The sequence below is a fragment of the Pararge aegeria genome, chromosome 23 (genome assembly GCF_905163445.1).
Source record: "Pararge aegeria chromosome 23, ilParAegt1.1, whole genome shotgun sequence".
NCBI lineage: Eukaryota > Metazoa > Arthropoda > Insecta > Lepidoptera > Nymphalidae > Pararge > Pararge aegeria.
The window spans coordinates 7,928,079-7,949,990 of NC_053202.1; the positions used below are offsets into that span (position 1 = coordinate 7,928,079).

A 21,912-nucleotide genomic window follows, 5' to 3' on the forward strand; every position below is an offset into this window, starting at 1 on the left:
TTAGATTCACAAATCAGCCCGACAGATGGCGCTGGGGTCCGCTAGTTATTATATATAGTTTTACTATTAATTATTATACCGTAAATTTTACCATAGGGAAATATTTATTAGTTTTATATATGTACTGTTTTTGTAATTATTAATATGTATGTAGGTATATTCGCTATAAGGATTCATATGTGAGTCAATTCCTCATAATGGATGTAGAAATCACTATAAGGCCGCCTTTGTTACACAAATTTAAATGACTTGTACCTTTGTTGTCTTTTATTTCTTTCTTGTGTGCAATAAAGTATTTTTGATTGATTGACTTTTGGGAGGATTATGGTGAACTCACAGGCATGCATGATTCCTGAAGATGTTAACTTTCACCGTTGAATCAAGTGAAATTTAATTGCTTAAAACCCCGAAAAGTAAGAGCTGGGAATTTAACTCGGTATTTTCGAAAGAGAGGCCGAAGCCTTATAACTAGGCTATCACAGCTTCCTAAAAGAATTATTTTCGCTTACTTACCAGTCAAATGTTTATGTATACAATTTTCTCGCGGTCACAAGTTTGTTGATGTCATGATAAGCGGCTATCATAGTGTGTGATGGTGCAGTGTTAGTTGAACATGCTGGATGGGCTGTCATGCAGTCGGTGCCTTCTTGACCCCTCCTGGCAGCGCGCATGTATCGGAAGAAACGCAGAATCTCCGGATTGTCCGACACTGGACGACGAAGTTCGTTAAGCTCCCTGGAAGCAGAAAGGTGTTGGTATCACGTGAATTGTATCGTTGATTTTTTTTTAATATTAATAGCGGGCAATGGGTCACCTGATGGTAAATGATCACCGCCGCCCATAAACATCTGCAGCACCAGTGGAGCCACCGATGCGTTGCTAGCTTTATCATACCATACCATACCATCACATAATCATATCAATCCATTTCCGGCCCACTACAGGTTTCAGGTTTTCTTCCGCAATGAGAAGCATTTAGGCCACCACGTTGGCCCAGTACGGATTGGTGGACTCCACAAGCCTATTGAGAACAAATGGAGAATTCTCATCGGTGCAGGTTTGCTCACGATGCTCCCCTTCACCGTTGCATAGTATATTATATTCAACATTCAAATTAAAGTGTGTCTGCTACTCTTTTTAATAAAAAAAATCTGTTCATTTAATAAATAAACGGTTTGCAATTCATTTCCGTACTAAGTGTTAAAGGTACGAGCTTGCTAAATTGTTGCAGGAATTTAATTAAACTGGCGTTACATCAGGAACACGCGTTTCATACCAAATAATCTGACATATTTCCTAATATTTCAGACGCAGATAGGGGCGCAGAGATTTTAACTTGAAGCTTTGACAGATTATACCCGTATTTGAACTGCTATTTGTATATACGAGATATTGTAAGTTCACGAGTTGTATGTTTGCATCATGTTCGTTATACTGGGAAGATAAAATATTGGAAGACCCCACGGAATTCTCTGTCGTTTTAAAGGAACACTTAAACAATCTTTTTGTGTATTTGCTTATTTATTTATTAGGAAGCCATTTAACAATTATTTTAGGTATAATGCTGTACACTCCAATTAAAGGCTAACTCAGCATGTATAACACAAAAGACACTCTTTGTTTACAACAAAAATTTTGTGATATTTAGCCGCTAAATAAAAGAATAATAAAATGGAAAAGAAATCTATAATAGGTACTTACATAACGAATCAAAAGAAAATAACTAAAAAAAAATGACTACCTTTCATGCCGTACTTTTAAAAGTTTTTTGACTTCTTTTTTGAAACACGGGGCGGAGTGACAAAAAATATCCAAGGACTTCCAACCAAATTGTTGTAGGTAACAACTATTCTACACAAATAATGATAATAATGTTTATTTCCAAAAATCTTAAGTTTAAACAATATAGTAAAAACATTTCTTATTTTATAGGATGGGACATCCATGAAAGGAGAAGAGAAACAAAGGAGCGGACTTAGTGTCAAAAATCAAAAATCACATTAATTATCGGAAGAAGCTAATAATATTAAAAATCTCATCCACCCGGGATACCGAATCTTTAAATACGCCATTAGTTCAATTGATGCCGTAACCTTGACATAATGTTACGCGTCAAGGTTATACATACCTACTCAACTGCGCCGATACCAGGTTACTGTAAGGCGCGTACTTCGCAGGACTAGAGTACATAAGGCATATGAGCTGTTCACGACATGCCTCCAGTTTAACATCGCTAAGGGTTTGACCACCGATCATGGTGCTGTCTTCCGTCGTAGTTTCTGTCGGAGCGAGACCTAGAACAATATTACAATTAGAAAATTCATCATTCATTAACGACCTTCGTGGCGCAGTGTTGAGTGCTTTGGATTTATGAGTGGAGGTCCTAGGTTCGATCCCCGGGGCATTTTGGGAAGTTTATAATTTATGTATTTTCTCAGGCTCGGTCTCGGTTAGGTTTTGGATAACTAACGGTTCCGGTACGACGTCGCAAAGAAACCAATGAGGAGTATGGCTTTAATATAACTGCCAATCACCTAACAGGTTTGCCCGTCACTATCTCAGACTGCATCATCGCTTACTACATCACGCTTAATTCAGGTGGTATTGGAGAAAAAAACTGCTTCTTGTAATATGAAAATATCTATTAACAACAAGTCAATACTTGATCTGGTGGCTGTTTCTATCTTCAAAGTCTTCTTTACTCTAATTCTTTAAATAATCTACAGATTCAAGGGTTTTTTTTTTCAGGGTTAAAATTTGGAAATCTCTTTTTGTACTCTACGGGGCAAGGATCTCCTCTCTAACGAGAAGTGGCTTAGGTCGGAGTCCAACACGCTGGCCAAGTGCGGATAGGTGAACTTATACATACGCATTTAAGAACATTATGGAGAACTCTCAGGCATGCAGGTTTCAGGCCTGATGATTTGATCCCTCACGTTTAAAGCAAGGGATATTTAATTGCTCAGAACGCACATAACTTAGAAAAGTTAGAGGTGCGTGTCGTGGTTCGAACTCGGCTTCCCCGAAATAAAGCCGAAGCATTTTTGAATTCGATTATGTAAAATAATCTTCGCAAAAGTATTTCAGGTAGTAAGAATAACACAATACATTACATGCTCTTTTGAAACGTCGATTCCGACGGTTAATTTCTGTGACCCTAAAAGCGTTCTTAATGTATCGTCTAGGTATTGAAAAATCAAAAAAAAAAAAAACACCCGGCTAAGTTTTTTGTGGGCTTCTTCTTAGACCAGGACGCGTTTGGAACCCTCGTAGCTTTAGTTTTAAGTTTACGAATGTGGTTATCGCCATCATCTCACTACCGTGTAATTCTTATATACCCATCAAAAGTGCCACCTATGGGGGCCTACTTGAATAAAGATATTTTTGACTTTTGACTTTTTTTTTGACAAATACACAGCTACCTTTTTAAAAAAAATTTAAAGTAATCCAACGTTTTTTATATTGAAGGATAAAATATGCACCGATGACTTGTTTGCTCGCATAGTAGATAATAATATTTATGTACCGATTACTGTCTTAGGATTTTCAACTTTATTGTGATAAAGATAGTGCTCAAATAAGCTTACCTAGCCTTGCAAAAATTCCATCGAGGCGGGAAAGCACCGGTGAGTAGAAAGGATCATAGTTGCTCAGAATCATAGACGAGGCCGGAATTTTCTGGAATATCTGGAACACAATATTATTTTCTTTACGTATAAATTGATGATAGGTTTTGAACTTATATCGGTCCCCAGACAATGTTAAGACGTAATCTAGATTAATAATCGCTGTAACCTGTGTTTTTCCCTCTGGTTAACCCGTTTTTTTAAACAACAGATTAAAAAACACTTGTCAGATTATTAAATCACAGTTACATGAATAACACATTTTTAAATAAATCTGCCTGTATTGACCCCATACTAAAATTCAAATGTAGAATTATTATATATTAGTCATGTTCCCATTAGCTTCTTCCAATTGAGTTAAATCGCTACTGAACTTAAACATCACTTTTAAAATAAACGTGGCAACATTATTTTACAAAGTGACATAAGCAACCGTCATTTTATATACGTAGTAACTTTCAGCAACGACTTAAAAATGTTGTAGAGACTATTTATTTCTTGTGTTTTTAGTTTTATACCAAGTCGGTACTTTTTTGTTTTTTTTTACATAAAGTCGGGTTTTTAATTCACTGGAGTGCACTGATAAACTCACTGTTGCTAATGTCACTTTGAAAACCCCTAAAATATTAAGATAACTATTGTTAGTAGGTAACCTTATAACTGTTGCTGGTGGTCATTTGATTTTTGTAGTAACTATTCTTGGTTGGTAAATATGACACCTTCTGACCTCCAGCTCCGAATCTGAAATCATAAAGCGAAACATATGAAGGGTCGAGTCAAACTTCTTGGGCGATCTAACCGAGCCAACATCGGAACAGTGTTTAGGTAGCGGTAATCTCTTATTCCTTGATGCTTATGAAATTGTTTATTAGCTTAGTTGTTAGCATATTCGGCATAAGGTATTGGGTGTTAGTTCGGGAGGTGGCGCTATCACATACGTTTATTTATTTACTAGCGGAACCACGCGACTTCGTCCGCTTATAAGTCAACTTTTAAATATATTTTGTAGCAGACTTTTTTTTAGAACTTTTAAAGGGGAACTACTTTGTCATGTTCATGATTTAATCGAAACTTTAACCGTTTACGTAGCTCACACCGCGGAAGCGCTCAATAGGAAAAAAAACGTGTGTGTACTTATGTACACGCGTTAGAAGTTATACTTCTTTCGCGTAACAAGATTAAAATGTTTTGTAAGATTTTATCTTTTGCCTTATTCTACGTTTGTAGAAAAAACGACACTGTAGGGTCTGATAACAATATATAAACGAAATACTTATATCATAATAATTAACCTAAATACTTTACATACATATATAACTTAACACCTTATTCTAATTTACCAATAACAATTCGAACATACAAACATTCACACAAACATACATATCAACATTCACAAACTTACATTTACGATCGTACCTACCGGTGTAAATCAACAATAGTCCATACCGATCTCGCAGTTGAAACGCACAAACTGCCGACTGGTATTATGACGGCGCCGTTTGCATGTAGGTAGTCGGTAAACTAACCGCGTGCCGGCAGTCCGCTATTGGATTCGTGCATCAGTCGTGTCGCTCAATGTAAAACGAATGTTATTGTGTTTCTTATCGGCCCTAAACAATATTGTAAATATCGGAGTAAAGTGATCCTGAACTACAAGTGTGTTTAACATTTAAAACAAACCTAAACATCATCGGAAGATCATAACTCACAACGCATTGCCCCCCCAAACTGGTGACCCTTGGATTATTTTTTGACCTTGGAAGAGGTCATTCGGGAACGCGTGGAGGAAGCTACTGAACACCTACCAGCATGTTCAGCTTTGGCGGTAATGTTGGTGATCAAGAAGAAGCGGGAGGTAGTACAACAACTCGAAAAGATACAAAGTGTGTTTCACCGGATGGACCACCTGAGATTTATAAGGTCGGTATCAAAGTGCCTCCGTTTTACCCAGACGATCCCGAAATTTGGTTTGCTCAGTTAGAAGGCCAATTTGCTTTAGCTAATATTACCAGTGATATGACTAAATTCTACTACGTCATTGGTCACATTGAGCATCAATACGCGAAAGAAATAAAGGACATAATAGTGAACCCTCCAGCGGCTCAAAAGTATGACAAGATCAAATCTGAGTTAATTAATAGATTGTCCGCATCGAAAGCGTCTAAAATTAAACAGTTGCTGCGCCACGAGGAACTTGGTGACCGAAAACCCTCGCAATTTTTCCGGCACCTTAGGGATCTAGCCGGTGCCGAGTTTCCTGACGAGTATTTGCACACGATATGGATCAGTAGACTACCAGTAAACGTCCAAACAGTTCTTGCCGCGCAGAGATCGGCTACATTAGAAGAACAGGCCGAACTAGCAGACAGGATTATGGATATAGCTTATTCAACGCCCAACGTTTATGCTAGTGTAAGTCCATCACCTGTTGACGACGACCTGCGAAAAGAAGTATCGGAGCTGCGAAGGCAAATTGAGATGCTGACATCCAAGTTTAGCAATAGATCTCGCCAGAGTGCCAGACAACCACAACGAGGGCGCTCACGAAGCCGTTCTCAGTCAAGCTACCGCAAATACCCGGTTTGTTTCTACCACTCCAAATACGGTAACCAAGCCAATAAGTGCGTTCGACCTTGCGACTTCAAAACCTCGGAAAACGAAAAGGGCAGTCGCTAATGGCGACCGACGATTGCCCTCCTGCTGTTGGTCGTCTTTTCATCACGGATCGAAGAACGAAGATACAGTTCCTGGTCGATACAGGAAGCGACCTCTGTGTCTTCCCCCGGTCCTTGCTTTTCGGTAGTTTTAAGCCCGCGAATTACCAATTAAGTGCGGCCAACGGTTCGTCCATTGAAACGTACGGTTATATAAACTTTAATATAGACCTCGGACTTCGTCGTGATTTTGTGTGGCGATTTATTGTGGCTGACGTGACGAGACCTATAATTGGCGTAGACTTTTTAGTTTTTTATAAATTAATTGTAGATTGTCGTAACCAATGTTTAATTGATAGTTCTACTAATTTAAAAACTATTGCGTCAATTGCTCAACTTGATTCAATTTCCTCTGTAAAGGTCATGACTGGTGAATCAAGTTATCATAAAATCTTGGACGAGTTTCCAGAAATTACTCGACCGGCAGGTACGTTACGTATTACACAACACAACACGGTACACCACATCCGCACAACACCCGGCCCTCCAGTCTCCTGCCAGCCAAGGCGCTTAGCGCCTGATAAACTTAAAATAGCGCAACAGGAATTCCACACCATGTTGCAAATTGGTACAGCTAGGCCTTCAGAGAGCCCGTGGTCATCCCCTCTACACCTAGCTCCCAACAAAAATAATGGCTGGCGTCCCTGCGGTGATTACCGGAGACTGAATGCCAGGACTATCCCAGATAGGTATCCGATCAGGCATATCCATGACTTTGCCCACAGCATAGCTGGTTGTAAAGTTTTTAGCACGATTGATCTCGTGAAGGCCTATAATCAGATACCTGTCAGTCCCGAGGATATCCCGAAGACTGCAATAACAACACCCTTCGGGCTTTATGAGTTCCCGTTTATGACATTCGGTCTCCGCAACGCCGCCCAAACGTTCCAGCGGTTTGTAGACGAGATGACCCGGGGACTCGACTTCTGTTATTGTTACTTGGACGATTTTTTAATTTTTAGCAGAAACGAAGTTGAACATGGAGAACATCTTCGCCAGATATTTAGTAGGTTAAGGGATTACGGTATGCTAATTAATATCTCAAAATGTGTCTTTGCCGTCCCAGAGGTAAAATTTCTAGGACACCTTATTTCAGAAAAAGGAACTAAGCCACTGGATATTTCAGTTCAAGCTATTAAAGATTTCCCCCAGCCTAAAGATATCCGTCAGCTCAGAAGGTTTTTGGGCATGCTAAATTTCTACAGGCGTTTCTTGCCGAAAGCAGCTCAAATACAGGCCCCTTTGCATGCTTTATTAGTTGGCACGGCGAAGGGATCTCAACCAATACATCTGACGGGGGACACACTTCAAGCATTTCAGGACTGCAAGGATAGCCTGGCTAATGCAGTATTGTTAGCACACCCTGATTTCGAGGCTAAGCTCGCACTCGTGACAGACGCTTCGGACGTGGCTATAGGAGCAGTTCTGCAACAGAAAAAAGGTGAAGATTGGGAACCTTTAGCGTTTTTCTCTAGGAAGCTAATTCCTTCACAGAAAAAATATTCTCCATATGACAGGGAACTGCTTGCTATATATGAAGCAATTAAATATTTCAGACATATGTTAGAGGCTCGACATTTTGTGATCTATACTGATCATAAACCTATCAGTTTTGCTTTTCACGAACGAAAAGCCAACTGTTCTCCAAGACAGTATAGACACCTTGACTTTATAGCGCAATTCACCACCGACATAAGGCATATATCCGGCAAGGACAACGTCGTAGCCGACACCTTATCTCGAGTGGATGAACTACATGCTCCAGTCAGTCTTGAGTCTCTAGCAGAATGTCAAGCTTCAGATCCTGAGTTAGCTAATTATCTCAAGGAAAAGTCTTCTCTTCGCTTACAAAGGACGAATCTACCTGGAAGTCAATCTTTTGTTTACTGCGACGTCAGTACATCGACTCCCAGACCATTCGTTCCCAAACAGCTAAGAAGACAAATCTTTGAGAGCCTGCACTCCCTAAGCCACCCAGGCGTCAACGCAACTGCCAAATTAATAGCCGAACGTTTTGTTTGGCCGGGCATAAGGAGAGATTGCAGGTCGTGGGCACAATCATGTCTACCTTGCCAGCGTGCAAAAGTAAGCAGGCATGTGTCTGCACCCTTAGGCACATATAACCTACCCCGCGCACGATTCAAAAATATCCACATTGATATCGTGGGGCCTTTACCGTCTTCAGAAGGTTATCGCTATTGTTTGACAGCCGTAGACCGTTTTACTAGATGGGCGGAAGTCATACCAATAGTTGACATTACAGCCGAAACGACAGCAAAAGCCTTGTTGTCAGGTTGGATATCGCGCTTTGGCAGCCCAGAGACTATTGTCACAGATCGAGGCCGCCAATTTGAATCCGCTCTGTTCAGTTATCTGTCAAAGATAGCTGGATTTGAGCATAAAAGGACAACAGCATACCATCCCTCTTGCAATGGCTTAGTCGAACGCTTTCATAGGCAACTCAAAGCGTCCATTGTCTGTCATGCAAATGATAAATGGACAGAGTCATTACCTTGGGTGCTTCTGGGGATAAGAAGTGCCTTTAAGGAAGACCTTCAAGCTTCTTCGGCAGAGCTTTTATATGGCGAACCTTTACGGCTACCTGGAGAATTTTTTCACTCCTCGGTAAATATTACCACAGACATAACCGATTTTACGGCCCGTCTGCGCTCGTTCGCTGAGAAATTGCGGCCTGTACCCGCTGCACGACATGGTAGGAACAAAGTTTTTGTTTTCAAAGCTTTAGAGACTACCGATCACGTTTTTCTTAGAGAAGATGCATCACGTGGCTCATTACAACCTGCCTACACAGGACCGTATAAAGTGTTATCTCGCAACGACAAAGTTTTCAATCTATTAGTTAATGGCAAGGAAGTAACGGTATCAATAGACCGCCTTAAACCAGCCTATTTATTAAACGACCAAAGTGACCCCAATCCTAATGAAGATGAGCAGCCATCTGAAAAATGTAATTTTAATGGTTATCGAACTCATTCCGGCCGCCAAGTCAGAAAACCAAATTTTTATCGCCCTTGACGGTCTCTGGAGGGGGGTGGTGTAGGGTCTGATAACAATATATAAACGAAATACTTATATCATAATAATTAACCTAAATACTTTACATACATATATAACTTAACACCTTATTCTAATTTACCAATAACAATTCGAACATACAAACATTCACACAAACATACATATCAACATTCACAAACTTACATTTACGATCGTACCTACCGGTGTAAATCAACAATAGTCCATACCGATCTCGCAGTTGAAACGCACAAACTGCCGACTGGTATTATGACGGCGCCGTTTGCATGTAGGTAGTCGGTAAACTAACCGCGTGCCGGCAGTCCGCTATTGGATTCGTGCATCAGTCGTGTCGCTCAATGTAAAACGAATGTTATTGTGTTTCTTATCGGCCCTAAACAATATTGTAAATATCGGAGTAAAGTGATCCTGAACTACAAGTGTGTTTAACATTTAAAACAAACCTAAACATCATCGGAAGATCATAACTCACAACGCATTGCCCCCCTAAAACACTAACAATAGGAAAAAGGTATTGTTTGAATTATTGAAAGTCATCTGTCAAACCTTTTTTAGAAAAACTAAAATGTTGACCCTATAGCTAACTTCATGGTGTCGGTTTTTTTGTGGTGGGTGCGCGCGCATAGTAAAAATTTACTATCACCATTTTTCCCTAACGTGCCAAAAAAAGGATAACTTCAAAAAACTACGATTTTGAAACATTATTTATTGGTTCTATGCTACTATTGGTCGTAGCGTGATGATATACATCCATAGCCTTCCTCGATAACAAGGCTATCCAAAACTGAAATAATTTTTCAAATCGGACCAGTAGTTCCTGAGATCATCGCGTTCAAGTATACAACCGGACCAACAAACTCTTCAGCTTCATATATTTCTAATAGCGGACCCCAGCGCCGTCGGGCTAATTTGTGAATTTAAACCATCCAGGGAGCCATCCAAACGTTTTTCGGTTTTGCTAGATATCGAGAAGGCCTTCGATCGAGTGTGGCATACCGGCCTCCTGGCGAAGCTCCTCCAAACAACCTTGCCACTCGCAATCGTGCGAATAGTGGCATCATTCCTGGAAGGTAGAACCTTCTATGTTTCCGTAGAGGGCGCTGAATCCCAGCCGCGTCCAATACGTGCCGGAGTACCGCAAGGCAGCTGCCTGTCACCGTGTTTGTACGCGGTGTATACAAATGACATCCCTACTCTCGCCGGACACCTGCGCGAGGGGGAGGAAGACGTACTGATGTCGCTCTATGCGGATGACAGTGCATATTTTGCGTCATCATTTCACCAACTCGTCGCTATCAACCGAATGCAACGTCTGCTGAACCTGCTTCCAGAATGGCTGGACAGGTGGAGGATGGCTGTCAACGTGGGTAAGACGGCCGCCATTGTGTTCGGCGTGCGGAAGCCACTGCGTCAACTCCAACTCCGAGGCCAGGACATAGCGTGGCAGACCTCAGTTCGCTACCTAGGGTGCCACATGGACGCGACATTGAGCATGGTGAGTATGGTCAATCATGCAGTGAACCATGCACAGGCAGCCGCGTCGATGTTGCACCAAGTCCTAAGTTACAGACTTCCAATAAGGACCAAACTGAGGATCTACGGATCACGTACGCAGCCCCAGCCTGGTTTACTCTCTGCTCGGCCCACCAAAAAGACCGGCTACAGGTTCAGCAGAACAAGTGCCTGCGCCTGATTGTAGGAGCTCCAAGGTACGTCAGAAATGACGTCACCTATCGAGACACCAGGACGCCTACCGTGGAGGTTTTCGTCCGCACAATCGCACGCCGCATGTTCGCTCACGCAGACTACGGGCCGTGCGAACACCTCCACGGAATAGCCCCAGCGCTGGACAGACCTATAACAGGGCGTCCACTACCTCGAGAGCTTCTCCAATCACCCCCGCCAGCGCGACAACGCGGAGGCACAAATGGTGACATCGATGACTCAAGGCCCATCGGAATTAATAACATCCCCGCGCGCGCCGACGACGATTACGCTGACAGTGACGCTGACATTTCACGGACACGACAAACCAACAGGCCCAAATCCAATGATGGCGGGCCCTAGCCCCTAGACAGGGGCTAAAACAACAAATACCAGGGCAGCATAGCTGCCCTGCGAATATGACCCGGGTAAGGAGGCGTTGCCTCGAGGCCCGTACCCCCGACCGGCCTATTGGCCGCTTGGAGATGACCCACACGACATCCAAACGTATACCAAAAAATTTAAATCGCTCCAGCCGTCTAGGAGGAGTTCAGTGACATACACACGCACACAAGAAATATATATATAAAGATATTATTGGTACACCACAAAAAAAGTATTCTTAGATGTTAAATGTTTACGTTAAGAATTCCTGTATCCTTTTCTATGTCGCAGAGAGCAAGATAAGCAGTCCTTTTGTGGTTATTTCCACTTACATATGGAGATAATACAAACATTAATGCCCACCAACACGCGTTGGAACAGCGTGATGGGGATTTGCTCTAGGAGAACTACAGCCACATGAGTCTTAACGCCTACACCTGAGGTTGATGGACACAGGGCACTTAGTAGGAGTGTTCCTAGCACACCCTGCGAAGTGTTGCTTTTTTATAGGCGTTGGTTTGCCATTTACCATTTAATATCAATATTTACTATAAAAAATCTTTATTTGAGTGGCCTGTGCGATACAGTGTGTCATCAAAAGACTAGAAATGATGATGATGATCAAATGCAGTTTCTGGCATTCATCAATAATAAATCAAGTCTCCTTAATTTAAAAGGAGAAATTATTATTTTTTATGTTCCTAGCTCACGTTTCAAGGTTGCTTGTGTATTCCTTTGAGACGAAGCGGCTAAATTGAGATTCGTAATATGAATATATTTCCGCGAGAAATAATAAATTACTTTTTTAAAAGGCAAGCCAGCAATCGATAATGTATTTAAAGCGACTGTATTTTCTGCCGTGTGGTGACCGCAGACCAGAATACAGCTGTCACCACCCATCCCGTTCCCGTGGGTGTCGTACGAGGCGATTAAAGAAAAACATCGGAGAACACTGCTTCCACGATCAGTCCGTCCAATCAGTTCCGTCTTCCCATTGGGAGAGGGTTGCCCAAAATCACCACCAGAGGGCAACCCCTGTTAAAGGCAATAGATAAATAAATATACTACGACAATATACACATCGCCATCTAGCCCCAAAGTAAGCGTAGCTTGTGTTATGGGTACTAAGGTGACTGATGAATACTTTTATGAATAACATACATAAAAACTTATAATATACATATAAACCACCCAGACTCTGAAAAACGTTTATGTTCATCACACAAGCCTTTTCAGTTGTGGGAATCGAACCCACGGCCTTGGACTCAGAAAGCAGGGTCCCACTGCGCCAATCTGCCGTCAATTGATGATGATGGCTTTTAAACGTTTTATGGAAGAATGCGTTACTTTAATGGATGATCACGGATGGCAACAAACACCAAGCATTCTTTGCTGTAATCCGCAAGAAATATAAACAGAATGGTGAAGATAGGATACGGAACATTTTGAGAAGGATATAAATCTATACTTATAATAAAACTATAACTGGAAGATTTCTGTTCATTTATTATATTTAGAAAATTTTGACCGGGGGATGCTTTATAATCGATGCGGAGTCCAAAACCGATTCTTATTTAATTTTTGTCTGTCTGTCTGTCTATCTGTCCGAGCATCACGCGAAAACTACTGAACGGATTTAAATAAAATTTGGTATAGTGGTAGTTAATATTCCGGGTCAACATATGGGATAATTTTTATCCCGATAAACAATAAGTTTCCTCCGGAAAATGGGATGATAATTTTTATTAATTTTACTTCATAGCTCCGTTAAATTTGAACCGATTTTATTAATTCTTATTTTATTTGAAAGTATACACTATCAAGCATGTATGGGTTTGTTTTATTAAGGATCTGATAAATATCGCCGGAGATAAAGAACATAAATCTTAACAAATAACTGTTAGTCGCAAGGCATGGACAACGGATGGGACAGTGCGAAAGTGTGAGGATGGATGTATGTATGTATGTATCAACTAAAATACCACGTAAAATAATAGCAGATATATATATAAATAGCCACGATGATTATGATGTTAACATCAGATATATTCTAGCTTCTCCATTGACTCATACGCGGACGAAGTCAGGCGCAGTGGGCAGCTACCCTGCTTTCTGAGTCCAAGGCCGTGGGTTCGATTCCCACAACTGAAAAATGTTTGTGTGATGAAGATAAATGTTTTTCAGTGTCTGGGTGTTTATCTGTATATTAAAAGTATTTATGTATATTATCCATAAAATATTCATCAGTCATCTTAGTACCCATAACACAAGCTACGCTTACTTTGGGGCTAGGTGGCGATGTGTGTATTGTCTTAGTATATTTATTTATTTATTTATAAATGTACGGAAAAATTTTTGCTCCTACACTCTCCCAGCTTTCGAAAATCGCTGAGTTCTGTTTGCAATTTAGCAGCATCAATATTAATCTATTATCGGACTACAGGGCACGGGTCTCCTCTCAGATTAAGAAGGGTTTGAGCCGCAGTCCACCACGCTAGACACGCGTGGTCTTCATACGAATTTGAGAACGTTATGGAGAACTCTCGGACAAGCAGGTTTTCTCAACAATGTTACCCCTTACGGTTAAAGTAATTAAATTACTTATATCAAAAACGTACTAAGCCGAAGCCCTAACGCAAATAGCTATTGTAAAACGCTGGTTTAAATCGCATTAGTATGAACCAACCACAAATCCACTAATTTTTTTCATATACCATTTACTAAATCCCATCTCGGAAAACAAGCGCCTATTATACGTATTTGTGCGAAATACAACGATTTATCTAAAAAGATACCTAGCATCGATATCTTCCATGACTCACCCACAGCTTTTAGAAAAAAACTCACCGAACATTTATCGGTGAGTTAAATTTTGTGTTAAATTTTTTTTTTCTTTGCAAATTAAGTTTATATGACGCTTTGTCAATGCTATGTGCACTTGTCATTGACGTGCATATCAGTCCATGTGTTCGTGTGTGTGCTATGTTTAAAAAACGTGTAATATGCATGTTGTTAGTGCTCTTAAATAAATAAATAAAATAAATAAATAAATAAAAACCAATGTATAGTAACGAAGAAAATCTTTAAAAAGCCCCTATTAGAAGAATATTCCCTGCGGTAACTCATATGTAGAACGAATGGAAAAGTTTAAATTTGCAAGTTTATTTGTTATTTGCGGGATGAAAAGTTTTAAGCCATTACGACAATGTGTAGAGAAAATATTGTGACGTTGCCACTAAGTTCGCAGAAAGAGTTATGTTTCCGCCATAAAGTTCATAAAATACGCCAGCGCGAAATATGGCTGTAAATGGGAAAAGCAAAAATTGTCTCAAAGAAATCCTAATGGGGATTTCTACCATTAGCTTCGTATATTGCAGAAAGGTTTTTTATATTACCAAAGAATGTGATTGTATACAGTATGAACACACGCTGTGTAACATTCATTAACTTGAATCAAAATATCTCCTGTTAGCTTTTGCCTCCGGCCTAACTTAACATATTTTCGAATAAATTCGTGTTCTCCTTTTCTACAAGTTTTTTTTCACCAATGAGAGGGTAGTAGAACAAAATTACAAGACATTGAAAGTCGGTGGTTTCTTAAATTTTACATTTATATATTATATGTTTAAGCACCTTACTGACTTATCCTTATCACTATCAAAACCCTCCCCCTCGATGGCCATGGGTTGCCCCTGTGATGGGAAAACCCGGGATCTCCTGGGAACACACAGGTGGACCTTGTACAAAAGGTTCATCCCGGGAGAAACGGCCCCCGATCTCACGTGCCTGGCTGGTAGGTACGGCTACATGTACCTTCGTCACAGTGATGACACCGGGGTGTATTTCGTGGCCAATTCGAAACAGGTACTCACGGCAACAGCCATGTCCAGTGAGAACCTTTATTGCTCTTACCTTGACATGTCAATAGTTGATTGATCGTTGACGTCATTCACTTCCATATTCCCATACATGTCCGGAGAATAAGCATACGTGGCTGCTGGGTTAGTTTCATAGCCCATGAAGTTATTGTTATCGTTGTTATAAGCGGTCTGGTCGTCTGTATTCGCCGGTGGGTAGCTTGCTTGGCTCGATGCTGCAGATATTTGGGATATGCCTAAAAATTAAAAAAAAAAATTATACAGGGTTAAATAAATAAACCAGAAAGCTCTCGGCCTGTAGTTGTTTACATTAAAGCTAACGAATTTTTCAACGCCTTTTTTTTTTTGTGAAATATTAAATATTCAATACTTTAATAAACACTCTAGTTGTTACTATTCTGTAATGTAACATCGGCAACAGCGCGCAAATTTCGACTCTATCCTGCGGTCACAGACCCGACTACGTGACGTTATGGAACATGTTTTTGGTTTCAAAGCGTTATGTGTACAGAAATAACATGATTTATTATTTTTTATGAAATAAATTTATATTGAATTTTGAAAAGTGGTATAACATTAGTTGTTAGTTTTAATCATGGAATTACAAGACCAAGAGCTATCTGGTATAATTTATTTGGTGGACCGAATTCCGTGTCAACAAATAAATAATTAACCAGTCATACGCTTACTGACGCGCTATACACGTCATCAGAAGTTGGGAGACGAAATAGACAATTTAAATATGTTAACAATCTAATGCTGCTTCAAGCTAAATAAAACTAAAAATGAACTAAAACAAAAGTTATAATTCGACTAGTTAGGGAGTTAAATCTGTCGCCCAAAAAAATGTACAGCAAAGTTATAACAAATGTGATAAATCTGTTAAAATATCTCAAGTTAAGTAGAGTATTTGTAGTAAAATACTTTCCACAGAAAAAAAAGAACAAAACGGCAGGAAATATATCATGTCGGAAATTGACAGTTACTACCGAAGTTAGGTTATGAAAAACGGCAAGTTGAATCGGACTTCGGAAGCATAAACATTTATAGATTTATAATCAAATATACATAATATGCTGATAGCTCACGCATAGTATAATGTGCTATAAAATTATATATTACAATGAAAAAACATAATATCAATTGCACACAAAAATATTTAATTAGTACAATAAGATAAAAGCAGTTAGTTTTATTGTCATATTTTGTATAAAACTACATGCTTATAAAATTATTTCTAATATAACCCGATATTTATTACATCATATAACATAAATCAGGTTTAGTACAAATACTCGTATAAGTTTGTAAACATATGTTAGGACTCTATCACGCATTGATGGTAATTGAAATTTGTAATTTTACATTTCCTAAACACAACTCAAGAAATATTTCTGCCCGCGAACTTTTACGTTGATGTAATTTAGCCTACATCTAAAACATCGTTTATTATTGCTGAGGTTCACTTATAAACTGGATTAGTTAAGACAATTAAAAGTAAGTAAAACTTTGACAGATTAGAGGGGTTGACGAGATGTCGGTAGCGTTTTGAATTTGCGTAGATTAAATCGAACAAGACTCTTACCTTTTCCGAGAATTTTGCCGAAACTTCCCAAAAGGCTTGGCAGAAACATCGCTACAAGTATGCTTTTGAAAATTTGAACGCCGATAAGGATTGGCAAAAAGAACTTTTTCAGTCCAAATGCTGCAAAAAAGCAAAAAGTACTTAAGTGTTAAGTAAATATTAAAGTATTTTGAAAACCTCTCTCCAGTGCCGCAGTTGCCTTGGTTTTTTACGGATTATAATTACTAGGTGGCATAGCTTCTGCTGATCAACCGCGTGGACGTGATTTATTTTGAATTTGCTAGTCCTATTATGCGTGATATCAACAGCTTATAATAGCTAGGAGCGTAAGACTTTTTTTTTATCTAAATCCAAGTTATTTCTTGACCGCTTTCTCACTTGGCGGTAAGTGATGATGTTGTTTAAATGGAGCCTATCTGTTAGGGAGTATAGCAGTTTTATCAAACCTAATCGGTTGCAAAACGATATCGCACCGGAACGCTAAAACTAGTTACGATCGAAGCCTCCCACCAGCGAAAATTCAGAAATTATAAATTCCCTAATTAGGTTCGAATCTCCTCTCACTTAAAATCACATAACTCAAAACTGCCAGGGAGGTCGTCACTAATTAAAAAGGCGGTCGGGCAATGCGACACGGTATGGAGAGGTATCATTATCATTGTATCAACCAATGGCCGTCCACTGCTGGTCGTAGGTATTTTGTAAGGAGTTCCAAATACCACGGTCTTGGTCATCAAATGAGTAGCTGGACCTAAGCAGCAGCTTAGGTCTAGCTACTCATTTGTTCACCTCGTCAGGTGTCCACAAACGTTGCATTTACTGGTGTGAGGTCGTCATTCTAGCACCGGAGGACCACAGTGTTCATCGGTTTTCCGAACTTTGTGCTCTGCCCATGGCCAGCTTCGTGACTTATAGACATTAACGGTAATTCTGGTTCTTCTACGGATCTCCTCATTCCGGATTTTATCAAGTTAAGATAGTCCGTGGACGGGACTTTTGTGTAGAAAATATAGCGGATGGAAATCTTGCGGATAAGCATACAATATTTACAGTAGTTTTACTTACACCGAAACCCTGCTAGTCCCACAGCTTTAGGTAGATTAATTGACACTATGTGTGTATCGATAAAGTTTTTTATCTTCTGAAACAATCTATACTCATAAGTATATGAGCTAAATAGAGCTCTCTCTTCATTATTAACCTCTAGACTCTTCTTTGATCTGTTTGATACGTTTTTCGAATCTATCGCTTTGAGTTCTACTCCTTCAATTAACTCGTATTTGTCTTTTTCGATTGCTTCATCTAACATTTTCTCTAATACATTTTGTAGTTTTTTTTCTGTTTCGTTCACGAAAACATATTTTTCAGAAAATGTGCTTACAGTATCTATAAAATCCGAGAACATATTACTGCCTTTCGCATTAATGCTACTTTCCTTACTATTACTATTTTGACAGCTATGGCATTTATTAGAATCTACTGTATTATCTAATTTATTTAAATCTGATTTGGTAGAGCTATCGATATGACTCGATTCATCTTTGTGGTTAGTCTGACAACTGCTTGTGACTAATAAAAGTATTATATACAAAGTGACTGAGAGTATGTTGTCCGGGAACCTCCAAGCTTTTCTCTTATACATGTTTTTGGTTGATCCATTTGGGGCCATCTTGTGAAACTCCGTTCAACCTTCATCACCGGATGCTTGATTTTTCGTATTTGCGTCGTTTTCTACGTTCATTTGGTAAGATATCTGAAACAATAAATTTTATATGTATTACGGTTACGGTAAGGTGCCTACAACATCAGCTATCAATGAATCGCTAAAGACCACTCCCAACGGCAGGGTTTGTAAATAATCACCACACTGGGCAGTTGGATTGGTGTATTATGAAAATAAATCTTAATTTGCTATACACCGCGAGAAGCAGGAGAATCTGTATGGCGTGATTTATAATTTCTTAAATTTTTTTACTCTACACCAAACAGATCCCTGGCAATATACGCATGCTTTTGTTTTTTTTAAACTGCAGTCACACCTGATGTCAAGTGATGATGACACCTATGATGGGGCGTGCTTGCCTAGAAGATTCCTATTCACTCTTGATTTGAAGATACCCAGATTATATGTAGGTATCGAGGAAGACGGAAGATGGAAGGACAATCCAGACCCTTGCTTGTTCTTGCTATTCCCAGCTGAGGAAAATAATTTTCAAGTTTGGTTTTTTTTGCTTTTTCTATAAAAAAATCTCAGTACCAGAAATTCTAAACACTCAGATAGGTTGGAGACACTAACGGTACGTAGAATTTCTAAGGAAACGCGATTCATACAATCGATCCAATAAAATGTTCACACAATTGTTATTACGAGGTTCATAGTATTTATGGCGTATTGTTAGGTTCGTCGTGAACTGATATGTCAGTAATTATGTCGTAATTATGGTTTAACATACTGTATTACTAGTGTTCCCGTTTACATGATTTCCCTATCACGTGTAACAAGTGTTTTTTATATTTAAGTATTATTGACGGAAGTATCGATTGTCCAAATCTTGTGAGCAGGGTGCGATTGGCGATACGAAAGCGTAATGCAAGGTCGCATATTAAGAACAAGCTAACGTTCAGGCCTAGTATCACTAGATCAGGTCTAGGCAGATCCGCTCCATTTTGTAGAAGAGTTACCTACAACAATTTGGTTGGAATTGTTGACATGGATATTTTTCGACCCTCCGTGTTTCAAAAAAAGAACTCACAAAACTTTTAAAAGTGCGGCATGATAGTTAGTAATTTTTTTTACTTATTTTCTTTTTCTTCGTTATGTAAGTACATATTGCAGTATTTTTTTTTTATTTAGCTGCTAAATATCACAATATTTGGTTGTAGACAAAGAGTGTATTTTGTGTTATGCATGCTGAGTTAGCCTTTTAGTGGATTGTAAAACATTATAAAGCTATTGTTAAATATGTCCATATATTAAGATAGGGTGTATGGCTTCATAATAAATAAATAAATAAATTTTTAAAGTGAAAAAATCTATTCGCGTCATCGATAACCTCGACATGCTCATGACGTATTGCGTCTAGCGACACGTAGTAAAGCGTCCTGTCTATACGAATACAACGAATAAATAACACTTTTAATTTAATACATTTTATGCAATCGACTGTATCACATGATCATAAGAGTGTTTAATTTTTTTTTATAAGTAGAATGTTAATTTGATACCGCATCATCGACACTCTGTCATAGCAGTAAGTGAATCCTTGACCAGTGGAGTTTTACTTGAGAGGTGGTGGAGTTTTTTTTAAATTCTTCTACAAGTTAACCCTTGACTGCAATCTCACAATCTGGTAGGTGATGATGCAGTCTTAGATGGTAGTGGGCTGGTTAGCCCACTAACCTAACCGAACCTAACCGGTTGGTTAGGGTTATGGTAGTGATATTAAAACCGGACATCCCTAATCAGTTTCTACACGTCATCGTACCGTAACGCTAAATCACTAAGCAGCACGTCTTTATCGTTAAAGTGGTAACTAGCCACAGCTGAAGCCTAGGCCAGAAAAAAATCTAAAATTATCAAGTCTTAAATTTACCCTGCCGGGTAACGAACCCGAGACCTCCCACTTAAACCACAGCGCGCACTGTGCCTGTGGGAAGTCGTCATAAAGTCACTATAAATGGAAAAACATTTAGTTTCAAAAGTGCTTTTGGCTTGGCCTGGTTGGTTATATAAGATTATGTATTTTGTTACACAAAGAATACTTTTATCCCGGAACAATATTTAAGTCCCACGGGAAAACAGAAATTCCGAATAAAACCGGTAAACGCGAAAGTGTGTTTGATAGCTACGATTCTCAAACCGATGCGAAGTTTCCCTCGGAATATCGCGAGGTATTTGCACCTTGCAAATAGAATATTTCAAGGCTGTAAAAGGGATCATAAATTTCTCGGTCCATTTGTATGTTAATGTAGATAAAAAAAAGGCAATAAATTAAGTGCTTTTACTTATGAAAGTACAGTAAAAGATCACAAATGGAAATATAACGAGGTGCAATTTTTCATATCACTTTATAAGTGTTCTGAGTTCTGATCTTATTGATTTTAATAAAGGGAAATTGCTTTTAAAAATATTCTTAAATGATAATGTGAGATGGCGATAGCAAAAAAAACACCCGGTTTTGTGGGCTTCTTCTTAATATAGTGCGCGTTTATTACCCTTGTAGCTTTACTTTTAGGTTTAGGAATGTAGTTATCGCCATTATAACTCACTAATGTGTATCACAACGACGTAGGCGTGCAGATCCTTACAGTGCCTTGCGGTTTGGTGGTAAAAAGGTGAGTGGGCAACTAAATCATACAGTTCCTAAGCACACTCTCCGAAATATAATAAAAAGGTCCAATAAAAAATTATATGTTACGACTTTTAGTTAAAGCGCGTGAAACCGCGAATAGCATTTAGTTACTTAAAAACTAACTTTCGCATCTATAACATTAGTAGAGATGGGGATTAAACAACTCATACTAAGCCACGATCAGACGTGTGCACGGCTAATAAACCAGAGTTTAATATAGGAGAGCGAAAGCTAATCCGGTCTAGTTTAAACATTAAACGGTCCCGCAGGTTAAATCCTCCAATAATTACATCGACCATAAACTTTGCATTGCCAGGATTGACCCAGTTTTCTAAACTTTGATAAATCTACAAAGTTGTAAAATTAAGTGTTCTGTAAATTTTATTATTCTATTTAAATATTGTTCAACGGGTACATACCACGATAAAATTATGGGATTTGTAGATAATTGTGGTCACGACGACACTGCCGAGGGACAAAATATCAAGTTAGATGTCACGGGCAGAATCTGACTACCCGCTTTCGTGTTCTTTTTTTTGGTACTTCACGCACTGTAGTAAGTCCGATCAGTTCGTGAAATTCCAACAAAAACAACACGAAAGCGTGTCAGATTCT

General features: G+C 39.2%; 1 protein-coding gene across 1 annotated transcript; it reads right to left on the reverse strand.

Annotated features, from left to right (window-relative positions):
- Nucleotides 1-519: 519 nt before the first annotated feature.
- LOC120634360 lies at nt 520-18,677 on the reverse strand. Its single transcript, XM_039904873.1, has 7 exons — nt 18,011-18,677; nt 16,946-17,065; nt 15,395-15,596; nt 4,280-4,367; nt 3,588-3,687; nt 2,129-2,294; nt 520-735 (listed from the first exon to the last, which is right to left on the reverse strand). The coding sequence occupies exons 1-7, from the start codon at nt 18,612-18,614 to the stop codon at nt 525-527; spliced, it is 1,491 nt and encodes a 496-aa protein (XP_039760807.1). The 5' UTR covers nt 18,615-18,677; the 3' UTR covers nt 520-524.
- Between the last annotated feature and the right edge of the window lie 3,235 nt (nt 18,678-21,912).

Coding starts and splice junctions, on each gene's coding strand:
- LOC120634360 (XM_039904873.1), bottom strand. CDS start 18,614: ATGGCCCCAAATGGATCAACCAAAAACATGTATAAGAGAAAAGCTTGG. Junction 3,688..4,279: donor CCACCAGCAACAGTTATAAG/GTTACCTACTAA, acceptor ATTGTGTTCCAG/ATATTCCAGAAAATTCCGGC. Junction 2,295..3,587: donor TGGAATTTTTGCAAGGCTAG/GTAAGCTTATTT, acceptor ATATTGTTCTAG/GTCTCGCTCCGACAGAAACT.